At 44.1% G+C, this 13,834-nt stretch overlaps 1 protein-coding gene across 6 annotated transcripts in view; it reads left to right on the top strand.

Moving 5' to 3' along the window:
* The window catches only part of CCDC66 (coiled-coil domain containing 66), a 43,967-nt gene that overhangs the window by 9,758 nt on the left and 20,375 nt on the right, over window positions 1–13,834 (top strand). For 3 of the 6 annotated variants that reach the window (XM_072599022.1, XM_072599020.1, XM_072599021.1), the window contains exons 4-9: window positions 3,375–3,819; window positions 4,549–4,714; window positions 4,906–5,009; window positions 6,954–7,078; window positions 8,084–8,185; window positions 9,743–9,919. In XM_072599022.1, coding sequence (XP_072455123.1) covers window positions 3,375–3,819; window positions 4,549–4,714; window positions 4,906–5,009; window positions 6,954–7,078; window positions 8,084–8,185; window positions 9,743–9,919 — 1,119 coding nt within the window. The remainder of the gene's footprint in view (window positions 1–3,374; window positions 3,820–4,548; window positions 4,715–4,905; window positions 5,010–6,953; window positions 7,079–8,083; window positions 8,186–9,742; window positions 9,920–13,834) is intronic. The other 3 variants (XM_072599023.1, XM_072599024.1, XM_072599025.1) reach the window with 2 other exon arrangements.

Below are 13,834 nucleotides of genomic sequence, written 5' to 3'. Positions count from 1 at the left end.
ATTAATGTGAGTACCCCCTTGAGTACTGCATATTGTAGCCCATTCTTGTCTTCTCATTTTGTGTGATTTATGTCCACTTCCTCCCAAGAATTCTAGATGGAGTGACCTACTGATATGCTAGAAGCCTTCCCCTGGGTCTCTAACAGTCTGTAGATACCAGCATAGTTCCCTGGCTTTTCGTCTGTTATAGAACGATAACGATACTCATAGTCCATATTTTTTTCCTTCGTCCATTTCCCATTGTTCATCACCTGCACCTTGTTTGACTAAGTCAGATCAGCCTTGTTATAGTTGCTTTAAACACTCGGCTAAGGATTTGGTATTATCTCCTAGAAGTGATAGGAGCCACTGAAGATTTTTGAATGCCCAAGTGACGTAGTGCGGTGGCAATCACAACAGGAGCTTGTGCTGTTTTTGTTTTAGTCTAATCAAGTGCCTCTGATGGAATCTTGCCTTTACCAATCAAGGAGTAAAGTACAAAAGCAAGAATTTCTTTAACTAGAAACAGCATATGTACTTAATAATTGTTCATTATTTCAGTGTGATTAAAGATCTTCCCCACCCATTCATGGGGAATTTGATTAGGAAAGATTTGTGGAAAGGACCAAACCCTTTGTTAATGAGGCATTGGTTCTCTAGGGTTGGGATGCCCTCTGGCTCTAAAAAGGGTATAAATAGTCTGAGTTAAGGTTTTACTTTGGGGCTTACTTTTTTGCAAGATGGTTTGAGTGCCAGATGAGGACTCTGGGAAGCTACTAAGGAGTCCTCCAGGTGTCGTGTTTCTCTCTGGTAACTACGTTCAGACAGCGGGGGTCCCATTGTCTGTTGAATTCAGGCAGAGGAAGCATGTCTGTTTATCTTTTGATTTCTCTGTATTTTCTTTGAAATTCAGGGTGCTCACTCCCTGAACTAACTGAATGATATATGTACTTGGTTAAAGGAATGATATGTATGCTTGATTAAAGTGATTGTTAATCCCTTGAAAGTTGCTTTCCTTTTATGAATGCAGATCTAAGAACCTGTGATAGCAGGCCCCCCTGTGTATGTTGGAGTGCTTACTGATACACATAGATCTGTTTTTTAGGGAATATCAGTTTGGCAGCTTTGCGGAGAAGAGATTGGACATGAGGGCAGGGAATCCAGTTAATTAGGCTGTTGCAGTGGTCCGGTTGAGAGGTGAACAGGGTCTGAAATAGAGAAGAGATTGTTTGAAGGAAGAGAAGAGCATGGACCCAGGATAGGGAGGCCATCGGCAGGACGTGGTAGGAGAAGGGGAGACTGCAAACTTGAGGGACTAGGAGGATGGTGGTACCCAACACAGAAATGAGGGTATTTGGAGGGAGGATGATTTCAGGGGAAAAGAAAATTATTCCTATTTAATGTCCAGCAGATAGTGAAACAGGACTGAGTCATTTCTGTTGAGATGATGATTGAATCCCTGAGAGCTGTTTAGGTCACCAGTGGAGGCGGCCCCATGACAGAGTCCTCAGGGATGACCATCTTTGGGGGCAGGTTGGACGTGATGATCTAGCAAAGGAGACACAGAAGGAAACTGGTAAAAAGAAGACTTTGAAAGGGCAGCATCACAGAAGTCAAGGGAGGAGAGAGGATCCAAGAGTGAGGGCAGAGCTCCCCAAGTATCAAGTAGATCAACAACTGAAAAAGCCATGAGGTTATCAGTTAGCCTTGAACCATATTTTCCAACATAGTTTTTCATTCCCCACCTCTTCCCATCCCCCCTTGCTCCTTGGGTTGATACGATATCCGCAGCATATACTCTATGTGTTGATTTGGATTGGAGAATCTTGTACAGTGCCTTGGAGAATGTCTCTGCCCCTTGGTTCTTTGCAGCAGATTACTGGTGCACAAGTTGCAGCGATTTCTTCAGTGGAATTTTGTAAGATGAGTTAACCACAGGTTCCACAAAATGATATTGCTTCTTGCTTTGGGATACGTGATAAAATCATTCCCACCAAGTCTTATTCTTGCCTCTCCAAGGAGAACCTTGGGACTTCTGCTTCCCTTGAAACTCCTTATACATTCTGATTTATTTAACAAGAATATTCACTTGGAAGTGGTTTGTGCCATTAGTTATACCCAGGGGCTTTGACTCCTTGATAAGGATCTCACTGCAGTAAAAGCAGTATTTCTTAATGGTCTAAATACTGTATTATTCTCAGCATCCTCTGCTTCCATCACTAGCCTGGGGCCAGGGGCCAGCTTGGTTTTGTCTTTGTTTCCTGCCTTTGCTGCAGCTGCAGCCCACAGCCCTCAGACTTCCCAGCTTGGTAGAACCTTCACTGTCCCGATGGGTCAGCGGCCTTGGAGTCGAAATTGTCTGGAGGACGTCTGGACGCCTAAGACTTGAATGTTCAAATTAGGATCAATTCATCACTCTCTTGTTCTTATCTCACAAAGATTATTAGGTTTATTTCTGGAGGAGGTTAAGCTTAAATTAGGTCCCGAAGGGTCAGGAGGATGTTCATGGGTAGAAAGAGAAAGGTCAACGGAGGCCAAGAAAACTGCACAGACTGGGGCATGAAAGTGAGGGGAAGGAGGAATAGGGTGTTGCAGGAAGCACTGAGGAAAATTTGCCGAAGCAAAAGACCCAGGCTTGGGAACACCAGGGCTGCAAGATATGAGAATGGCGGGGGGGGGGGGGGGGGGTGGGGGGGGGGGGGGGTGCGTTGGGAAGGTAGGTGGAGCCAGATTTGATTTGATAAGGAGCTATTATGGTTTCTGGTTCAAGATAAATTGAAAGAAAAAGACAGAAGCAGAGAGTTTGACTAGAACCTAACCACAGTTACCCAGGGGTAGAGCAGTAATAGTCTAGTCTTAGGGCTTTGCCAGTGAGAAGAAAGAAATTTTGGAAATACAAAAACCAGCACTTCATGCCTTAAAAAAGGATATGATGAGAAAGAATACAAAAGGATTTCAGTTTCCATTTTTCTGGATTGGAAGAATGGTGGTATCCCCCATTTCGGGGATTGGGAGAAGGTGACAAGCTGGGACAGCTTGGGACAGCTGAGTGGACATGTCCTAGAGGCACCTGAAAATCAGGTTCTTTCCCACTTCCCCAGAATTAGATAATCAGCTGATCTGTTGCTGTTGGTGCCACCTTTAAGTGAAACTGTCTACAGGTTAGGAATCAGTGTCCATTGTAAGTCCTTCAGTATTTGTGAACACAATAAAAAGCTTAGTTAACTGCGGGGTGGGGGGGAGAGTCAGTGTCCAATAGGAAAGTTGTCTATAGATCATATAACTAAATACTATAAAGAACTGCTCTTGGAGGACTGATTGCCAGGAAAGCTTCCGGCTTGTTGCAGTTCATTTCATGTTGCGTTTCACATAATATAACTGCAATGTTTTAACAGATGGGAAATAAGGCCAAGCTTCCAAAACAGCCTTTGAGAACACCACAGACTGGACATGTTCTTAAATCCACACAAAATACTGATGGCAGGAATGAAAGCCTTTTACAGAAAAATAGAACTGCTTCTGAAACTTCTTTGGCAAAAGGGGATAAAGGTAGAACGATTTTCTCACCAACTACGAGCTTCTCAAAGGAAGACACAGATAATGACCATCTTTGCGTGCAGAGAAAGATTCCAGCTGAAACCCCTGACTCACGGAGGACTAAAAGTTACAAACAGTCTACAGTATTTAAACAGAAACCTCAGAAAAAACACCTCATGGTTGACGATCTAAGGAATAGTTTGGTTTGTCTAACAGGAGAACAACTCCAACAGATTCTGATGGCTGTCAGCCAAGGAAATAGACCTATTTCACAGATTGAGAACGGAAAGAAAGAAGAAAAACGTAAGATATTTTTGTGAAGCCTTTTGAAGTGAAATTTAGAGAATGTATTCAGATTTACAGAATTAGAATTCTACCTTCATGCACTAATAGCCTTAAGATTAAATTGCCATAGCTTATATTATCTCTACATTTAGCAGGCCAGCATAACTAGAAGTAAAAGGTTGGATGGATAATCCGAAATGCTTTGTTTTTGTACTTATATTTGAGTGTTCATGGTTTGGCTGTTCTGCAGAATCAAAGTATTGATAAATAGCAAGGCCTTGTGACAAAGAAGCTTGTCTGACAGGAGCTTTAAAAAGCTTCCTCATCCCGCTGTCTTATCTCTCCCTGACCCTCCCTCTCCTCCTCTTCCCTCTAATCCCCTCAATGTACGTGTCATCCACACATCCTCCCTCTAACACATTAAGAGGAACATCTGGACTTTCTAAGTTTTCTGGCTCCTCTGTCCTTTGGGACTGTGGAAATCATTTCTTTCTGGCCTGAACTTCTAAGGTGGCTGCTATGTGAAAAAGAAAATGATGTAACAGTGACAACAGAGGATTTATTCTGTGTGGAATGGGAGTGTCATGCAAAAGACTGCAAGTTATTTGGACAGAATTAGGCACTGATTGTATTAGAGAATGTTTTAAAATCAAAATTCATAAACATATCAGCCATATAGAAAATGTGGCATGCATGTGAGAAGTGAAATCCAGTATTCATTTTAAAACATACATTTTATTTTCCTAGGTCAAAATAACCTACATTGTAACAGTTTTCCTAATGAGCCAAAAGACGAGAACATTATGGGATTACTTCAAAAAACTGAAAATGTTTCACCTATTCCAGATGAAAATAACTCTGTTTTAAATAAAAAACAGAAGACATCTAAGCAATATGAACAGAAAATTGCCATGTAGGTAACTTTTTTCTGTTATTATTATTGGACCTGTGTACAGCAAGGCTGTGCTTTTCTCTTCCACGTATGGGCAGTCATTAATCTGGATACCTGAAGTTATGTACAAGACTGGGTTAGCATTCCTGGCACAGATTTTACAAATGTGCATAAAAGTAAGATCGCTCTGTTTTGTTTTGTCTTTTTCCTAGAAAGTCTGTATGGAAACCAATGGATATGTTCAGTACGCTGGGAGAGAGGGAGAGGGAGAAAAGTTTGTTGGAAGCAAAGAAATTCCAGTGGAGGAAGGAACTGGGTACATATTTTGTGTAATTTTTGTTAAACTTGTATTTATAATTTTGGTGATTTTAATATTGTCAATTGGCTAAGCAAACTAAATTTTGGAGTATGGTTAAAAAAAATCTTCCTGTAACAATTCAACAAGCATCCATCCAGTCCCCTCTATTTGGAAGGCATCATACTGGCACAGATAAAAGTAAACAAACAGTTCTCGCCCTTAGGGAGCTTAGATTCTACTGGAGGACGTAAGATGTATAAGATAAGTGGAGAGAACACTGTTCAGGAAAGGCTTCCCATAGGAAGAGGCCCCAAAACCAAGCACTGAAGGAAGCCAGGGGTTCTAAGAAGTAGAAGAAAGGAGGAGAAACCTTGTGGGCCTGAGATATGGCTGGTGTGACCTAGAAGTCACTGGAAGGGAGGCAGGAACCCTGTGGGGAAGGGCTTGAAAGGTCCAGCTTAGATGTGGCTTGTTTTTGAAGAGGAGGGGGAGTGACATGGCCAGACTCATGTTTTAGGGAGATGGCTTTGATCAACTGAAGAGGGCTGAGGCCTTGGAGAGGCCAGTCAGCCAGCATTTCTGAAGTGCATTCAGAGAGAAAGGGACAGGAAGGATGGTGTGCAGAGAAAATGCGCAGATTGCATAACTGCTTGGAGACAAGGGAAGAGGCTGGAGGCAGGGGTGACTCTGGGAACAGGCGAGTTGGGGTAAGGGGAGGTGGTTTCAGGGGGAAGATAAAGATTCTGTGTTGGGACATTTTATGCTCTGAGTTCCTACACTCTGCTGATGCACCTAAAGCCAGAGGTGAGCCTCAACCATCTGGCTTGTTTAGCCTCCAGACTCCCCACAGCTCCAGTTGAGCTAGCTCTAGGCCAGCTGAGGAGACAGCTGCCAAACTGCTCAAGTCTGGCTGGGCCTGTGGGCCTTATCCGGAGGCTTATGCACAGACCTCAATCCCCCATGCATCTTTAATACCCCTGAGTCTCTTAATAGCCCTGCTAGATCAGGAAGCTTGGGAAAAGAAGTCTGAGAAAGCCTTAGCTGGCCGGTGGGGAAGGGGGAGGGACAGAGGAGAGAGCCAGAGCTGGAATGGATGGGTGATTGATAGAACTGGGAGGAACAGAGGAGAACTGGGAAGAAAGGGTGTGGCTGCATCACAGTTTGGTGATTAAATACTATTTATTGGAGTAGAAATTTCACTCATCACAGTACCATAGGATATGTACAATTGTAAAATAAAATGGGCTCTCTGTAAATGACTGTTAACTCCTTTTTTGTATCATAGTTACACTTTTTTAAAAGTATGTTTGAAAAAGCCCTTGTGCTTCCTGGACACCCTGGTGAGAAAGCACCAGGCATGTTTGTCTTTGTCCGTGTGCACAAGCTTAACCCTGGAAACGTCCCCTTAGACCAGTTTGCTGAGCCGTGCTCTGCTTCCATGTGCTGCCGGTGCATATTACTTTGGAAGTCACCCAAAATGGGAACCAATTTCCCAGGCTGATTGATCCATGACTGTCAGGGCAGTGAGCAAAGAGGCGCTAGCCATTAGAAGCCTGCACTGTGCTTCATCCAGTGTTTCATCTTGATTTAGGTCTAGTTCTGATGTCATGGTCTCTTGCATCCTAATTTTTCTTTGAACATGTATGTATTTATTCTGCTAACTACACTATTTAATTAATCTTCACAGCCCCACTCCTTGATCATTTGGGATAATAGATGGGAACAATTGGGGGAAAATTAAATATCACCATTATCTTGAATAAGCATCAATAAAAGAAACTGCACAATTAGGGCAATAAACCCCCTGACTCTCTCCTGAGTTTGTGCCTCCTCATTAAATCAAAAAGTTTTGATGCAGATTGGAGATCTTTAGGAAAGTTACTTAGGATTGTTCTTTGTCCGATAAATGTACCACATTTCATTTTTTTGCACATTTTATGAAAAAGGCATTCTTATTTAAAGATGAACAGGTTGCTTTAAAGAAGAAAGAAAAAGAAGCTTTTGAAGAACAGAAGAAGTCCCCCTGGCCCCAATCAGGGGGCGCTAGCCTGCTTTGGAACAGTTTTCCAGCGGTTGAGGGGTCCCAGGTATGGATTATTGCGTGCAGTGAGCGCATCTCTAGAATGTGGACTTTTCATTTGTTTGTCTCGATGCTGAGCAGGGTTCTCATGCCCAACTTCTCCACATGTTTGATGTGATGCTTTTTAGAAATAATGATGCCAACTACCAGAACCCCCCACCCCCATCAAACCCTCTCTTAACTAAAACACCAGTCCAGTAAAACATGGCACCTGAGGTATGGTGCCTCTGCCAAGAAAAGAGTCGGGATACAAATTATCTTCCACAACAAGACATTTAAACAGTTTGGAGTTTAGGCAGTCTGTTTAATAATTTCATTTCTCCATTCTCTATGTCACTAGTGCCTGGCACTGCTGCTTGTTCTTGACTTTGTCCCTTAGACCAGAAGCAGATAGTGTAGTTACTGCCCAGTTAGGGATCAAGGGGTCCACAAAACAACAAAAGAATAGAAAATCGGAAAGAGACTCAGCCTAGAACAGGGGAGAGGTCCCTGACTTTGGGGTCTATGACCAGGTTCAGATCCTACCTCTGATGGCCTCTGTGACCTTGGCCAGCTCCCCTCCCTTCCCTGCACCTCATTTTCCTCATCTCTGAGATAAGAGGGTGGATACCAGACAGCTTCACAGCTTCCTTCCAGCTCTAAAACTGAGATTGTCTCAATTCTAGATTCTCATTCTAGATTCTCTAATGATAATGGGTTATCAGGGGCTAGAGCATGTGGTATACACCACAATGGCTCCTCTGGGAATGGACTGGAGGGTCACAGAATGGAGGAATCTCACAGGGGAGCTGATGCCAGGCAGACAAACCTTCCTAACAGGTAAAGTTCTTGGGACGCTCTGGGTGTGGCTAGTGACCTTGTCTCCTTCTGGAGACAGGAAAAAAGAGACTCAGACCCCAGTGCTCCTGCCTTGTGGTTTGCTTAGTTTGGCTTTGTTTTCTCTTCATATTTAGGCTTGTTTGGTGTCATCTGGAGAACACAACACCTAATTTTCATTCATTTTTTTCCCTAGTCCTCGATGAGTCCATCTAGTATTCTCTCAAGGTCACCCAATCTGAGGCTGGTGGCCCATCCTGGTGGAGATTCAGTACCTGGGACTAGCCAAACTCTGGAAGTAAGTCCGTAAGTGTTCGCATTGGAGGGCATGGGATTGAGGGCCTGACAGGACCTCAGAAATCATCTAATCCACACTGACTGGTCTTTCCTTTGTCACATGAGGAAATAAGCCAAGAGACATTAAATAGCCTGCCCAAGTTCACATAGACAGCATATGTCAGAGCCAGGATTTGAACCCAGGTCCTCTGATTCAGAATCAGAAGCAGCTCGGTGACACAGTGGTGTATAGAGCTCTGGGCTTGGAATCAGAAGGAGCTGTGTTCAGATCTGACCTCAGACACTATAGTAGCTATTGGGGGGCCTGCTAGCCTCAGGTCTCTCCCCATCACAGTCGATCTTCCATTCAGCCACTAAACTGTTTTCCTAAAGCGCTGATCCAGCCATGTCACCCCCAACTCAGTAAACTCCAGTGGCTCCCTGTTGCCTCCAGGATCAAATACAAAATGTTCTGTTTGGCATTCAGAGCTTTCGTAGTCCAGCCTACTCCTACATCTTCAGTCTTATACCTTACTTACCACCACATGCTCTTGGGTCCAGTGATGCTGGACTCCTGGCTGTTCCATGAACAAGACCCTCCATCTGTTGACTCTGGGCATTCTCTCTGGCTGTCCCCCGTGCCTACAGTGCTCTCCTCCTATCTGCCTACTGACCTTCCTGGCTTCCCTTAAGCCCCAACTAAACTAGGGAAGCCAGGTACACAGTGGATAGAGTTCCAGGCCTGGAGTCAGAAGGACCTGAGTTCAAACCCAACCTTGATACTTACTAACTGGGCAAACCTGGGCAAGCTTCTGCCTTAATCAACTGGAGAAGGAAATGGCAAACTATTCAAGTATCTTTTCCAAGAGAACCTCATAGTATGGGCGTGCTCTGGTCCACAGGGTCAGGAAGAGTCAGACATGACTGAAGAACTAAGTAACAAGGGCCAAAGCATGAGTGTGTAGGAATGTAGAAGAGTTGTATGAAGCAAATAAAGAGGAGACACAGGAGAGGTTTCCAGGAGCTTGGGGTGGGAGGAGGCCAGTCAAGGACCGGCCTGCAGGAGGACATGGAAGTCAAAGAACCCTCCAAGGATGGGGGAAAGAACAGGACTGCCCAGTTGGAGGAGCCAGAGTGGAACCAGGCCCTAACCGAGAGCCCGTGCTCCTGGAAGCTGTCTTAGTGGAACTTCATGTTAGCCTGTGGTCTCCTACAGCACACAGTAGGCATTTAATAAAGGTATTGGTTTGTTAAGTCCAGAAGCATTTATTAGCTAAGCAGTTCTATTTGGCAGGCACTGACCTGAGCCCTGAGGAGACAAAGAAAGCACCACAAAGTGATTTAGGCTGCAAAAGTTTCTTCTCCCTGTAATAGGAAGGGAATATAGGAATAGGAAATCCTGAGGCTTTAGGATCGCTTACCTTCCCAGATACAGATGATCTGTGTGTGTTTACATTTCCATAGCAATGTCTGTTGTTTAACTTGAAAAGATTCTTAGGTGGGGCAGGCTTGTTTTCTTTTTTCTTATGAACAGTTTCCATGTGGGTTGTTTTGCCCTTTTGTTCTCTTTTATCCACAGATGATATCTCCAGCTGAATTGAACTCTGCTGCTGAGGACACCCAGGGTTTAAAGAATGTTTCAAGGGGAGAGTCAAGTGAAGCCACCCCCGATACTTGCTGTGGAACCCGTGGGAAGCCCTCAACCTTCAGTTCTCCAGACTTGCCAGCTGCCATGCGGACAGCCTTCGTTTTAGGGGTGAGGCTTTGCAGTTTCCCCAATTTCTTTTTTCTTATTAGTCCTCCTACCCCTTCAAGGCTCTCTTCCATCAGGATTTCTTCCATGCATATGCCAAATTCATATAAACTTATTTAAAATACTTTCCATCTACTCTGTATATATCTTATGTGGTCCCACTGATTTTCATGTTGATGCTCCCCATTAGAATGGGAGCCCCTTGAGGAAAGGGACTGTTTGTGCACTGGCACATTAATGGTCAGCATTTATGAAGCACTTAATGTGCAAAGTCTGGACTGAGAGTTGGGGATCCAGAGGTACTCCAGAAGCTCACTTTCTAAATAGTGGGACAGCCTGCCACCCGCCAGGAAGGAGATAAGTCCACCTGCCATGAACACTGTCCAGTGCCCATCCAAGTGCTTGAAGTATTCCCTGAGGAGGACGAACAGCGTCAGGGCCTTCTGTTTGCACATGGCTCTGTGCCGACTGCATCTGGCCGAGAAGCTTGGCAGAGACACCTCGTCAAAATGCAAAAATGGAAAACCGAGGAGATGAAAAATGAATGCCTCTTATCTGGACTGGCTCTATGACTCCATGCCCTCTTAGTCCCTATGTTGTGAACTAGAGTCGTGGGTACAAAATGAGCTGGGCCTAGAACTCACAGAAAGTCACAAGAGAACAAGGATTGGGAAGGGGGAGCCCTCAAAGGCCCTCGAGTCCTGAGAATTAGAGGCCCAGAGTCATACATCAAGGAAGGATTTGAGTGCAATTTGGTTTTTGGTAGGATTGCTTATTGTTGTTGAGGGTTTGGTTGATTTGTTTTTACTAGAAAAGCTTTTATTTCACTAGAAAATCCATGCAGAGAATTGAACCTCGGTCCCACGAAAAAAATGTTTACTACATCTTAAATAAAATTTAGTGATTTAAGTAGCACTCTGAGGAAAAGAGAAAAAGGGAAGAAAATTTATTGCTTTTAACTGCCATCATGCCCTTAACTTCTCCCTGCCGCACCAGAGGGTTCTCTGGGTGTGACTAACAGCAGTTGCGTTCCTGAGAGCAGGCTGGTCCCACCTCCCAAATGCCCCCATAGTTATCACAAAAATCTACACAGACTCAGTGCATTAGTCTTTTCAGCCACTCTTAGATACAGGCAAATGCCATTTCGTATGTGAAGGATAATACATATATCAGAAAATATTTGTTGTAGAAAAAAATCTCATTCCTTGGTGTCCCAAGACCTTCCCCCTTGTTTAAATTCACAAACAATTCAGTGAAGGCCACACTACTAGATAGCAGTGGGATGGGGGTGACCTGTTCATGGACATTAATCACATGGGACATAAGCACAGAAAAAAAGAATATAAGGGGGTGGAGAAAGACCTTCTCTACTTGATCACTAGAACTCAAAGAAGCTTGGAGCACCCAAGGACCATGAGACCTATTAAAGGCCAGGTGGGAAATCTCCAAATCAGAGAAAGAGCTTTTTGTTGGCAAGCCTTAGAACCACAGAGAGAAAGTCTATGTGGGTGTGTGACAGCACCTGCATATGAGCACACACTTTGGCATAGATATAGCCTTGATTTTTTTTCCCAAAATTCAGGAAGACAGAGGGGTTGTGATATGAGGAAGGCACCAAGCAAGTGGGATATGAAAAGAAGGGGCTGCACAGGAAAACACTTTACACCAGCGTCTTGGCCCCCAAGAAACTCTTGCAGTGTTGCCTTTGTGCCACAGCGTTGAGGATGAGGATGGCAATCTGAGCAGTGGACTCTACAACGCTTCCTGGACAGTGTTATCATCATTCCTCAGAACTATTAGTCCTCTTCTTTTCACCTGATCAATTAGCTGATGGACACAGAGTTGTAGCTCCCTCAGGTGGTTGTAGCCATGCTCATACCATGTTTCTAGAAATAGTAGTGGCTTGGTGCCTGCAAAGATGGTCACAAGGGTCAAGCCAGAAGGCCGAAATGTCTGCTGGATAGTTACTGTGACATGGGAGGCAAAGGTCAGTCGGCTCTTAGAGTCATCCTGCTCTGCTCACACCACCAGTCTATCTGGCTCCTTCACGTCCACATGCATTCCCAGTTTTGGGAGATAGGGCAAAAAGGTATCTGTCTGCTGATCCCACAGTTGCAGTAACTCCTGAGGTCTGTAGTCTCATCCAGGGTTTCCTCTGATCCCGTGCACTGAAGCCCAGGATAGTGAGAGCGGCAGCAGCAGCATTTGCTGTCCCACGAGCACCTGCAAACACCATTACCTCTGGCAGTACCCGAGCATGTAGGACGCAGCCTCTGATGGGTCTCTGATTGCAAGTCCAGTGCTGGGCCCACACGTTGTGCTGCCTTTTAAGAGGAGGCTGGATTGCTGTGGGGAGGTGGCATAGTGCTTTTATCATCTCATGCCAAGCTTCTGCAGAAAGTATGACTGCCATGCGAAAACCATGGTGTCATAGAGGGGAGATGGTCTTGCTTGTATGAAGGCCCAGCAAGGAAGCTACAGCATGTTTCCAGTGGAATATTGTATAGGATAAGCAGAATAAAAACATTAGGGAAAGGACATGCGCTGGTCATGTCAGACAATTAAGAGGCACACACTGTGGCATGGTACTCCCCTAGGATAATGTGTGGACCCCTGTGGAGGGCTGATAAGAAAACATGAACAAGAATCAGTCAGGATAAGAAAGGCTGGAATTGGTTTTGTTGGAAGAGGTACTGTGCTTGTGAAATCCTAGGTCCATCCAAGTAAAAATTGGGTAAAGATGAGAGCAGGCAGAGGGGGTCAGTATTTATATGCTGAAAGAGGGGGTGGAGAAGGGGAAGAAAAGGTTAGGGAGAATCTTATAATCATGATGCATAAATAAACATCTATAACAGAGGTCCACAAGCTGCAGCCAGGAAAGCTGGGGGCCTGTTTTTGTGCAACCAGAAAGCTTCGTTGTATTTAGGAATGTGGAAAGCAGGTGGATTTGGTTGACTCAGCCATACTTTGCCTATCCCTGATCTGTACAGTTGATGAGAGTGTAGAGGGAAAGTTGACTGACATTTGAACGTTCCTCTCGTCTGACCTGGTCAAAGAAAGGAAGAGTATACACACACGGAGAATTGGGTTCAAAAAAATATCTCACTCACCAGGGAAATAGGGCAAGTGGAGCAGGAAAGATTAATGAGAGGTAGATTAAGGCAGAGATTAGATCTAAACAAAACAAACTCCAAGGATATACAAAAATATTTTTAGCTCTTTAAGGTGGCAAAAAATGAACATTGGAGAGGGTGACCATAATTTGGGGAATGGTATATAAATACAATGGAATACCTTCACGCTGTCAGAGATGTGGAGGGAGATGGTTTCAAAGACACCTAGAAGACTTTGATGAACTGATACAGAATGAAATGAGTAGAACCTGGAGAAAAACATATACAATGACAAAAACATGGCGAAGACAAACACCTTTGAAAGAATGAGAAACCTCAATCAGTGTAATGGCCAGGCATGACCACAGGAGACTGGACGGTGAACTCTGACATGGAGGTGAAGGACTTGGAGACACTGCAGGTGCACCTGACCCTGCAAGTTTCTGTCGAGGGTTTTCTTTTTCTTTTCTTCTCAGTTGGTAGGGAGGCAGGAGCTGAGTGGGATTGGGAGGGAGAGAAGCCAGATTGTTGCTGATTGAAAAAATAAGTTTAAAAGTAAGCCCATATAAATGTTTAAATTACTGATGTTTTGGATTATTCAAATGATTAAAATAGAATGGGACTGTTTCACTCTACATCCTCTTTAAATTGAGTTAGAGAACTTTTATTTCTGTTTCATATAATTAGACTCCACTGTGATCTTACAGTAGGTACCATGGAGCCAGAATATCATATTCATACTATATTCAATTCTCATCTATTTGAGGTGGGTTTTTTTTTTTAACAGAATTGGTAAGTTAATTTG

This window comes from Notamacropus eugenii, chromosome 3, assembly GCF_028372415.1.
Source record: "Notamacropus eugenii isolate mMacEug1 chromosome 3, mMacEug1.pri_v2, whole genome shotgun sequence".
In the NCBI taxonomy this organism is placed as follows: domain Eukaryota; kingdom Metazoa; phylum Chordata; class Mammalia; order Diprotodontia; family Macropodidae; genus Notamacropus; species Notamacropus eugenii.
Note: the sequence above shows the minus strand (reverse complement) of the source record. Positions and strands in the feature narration are given on the sequence as shown.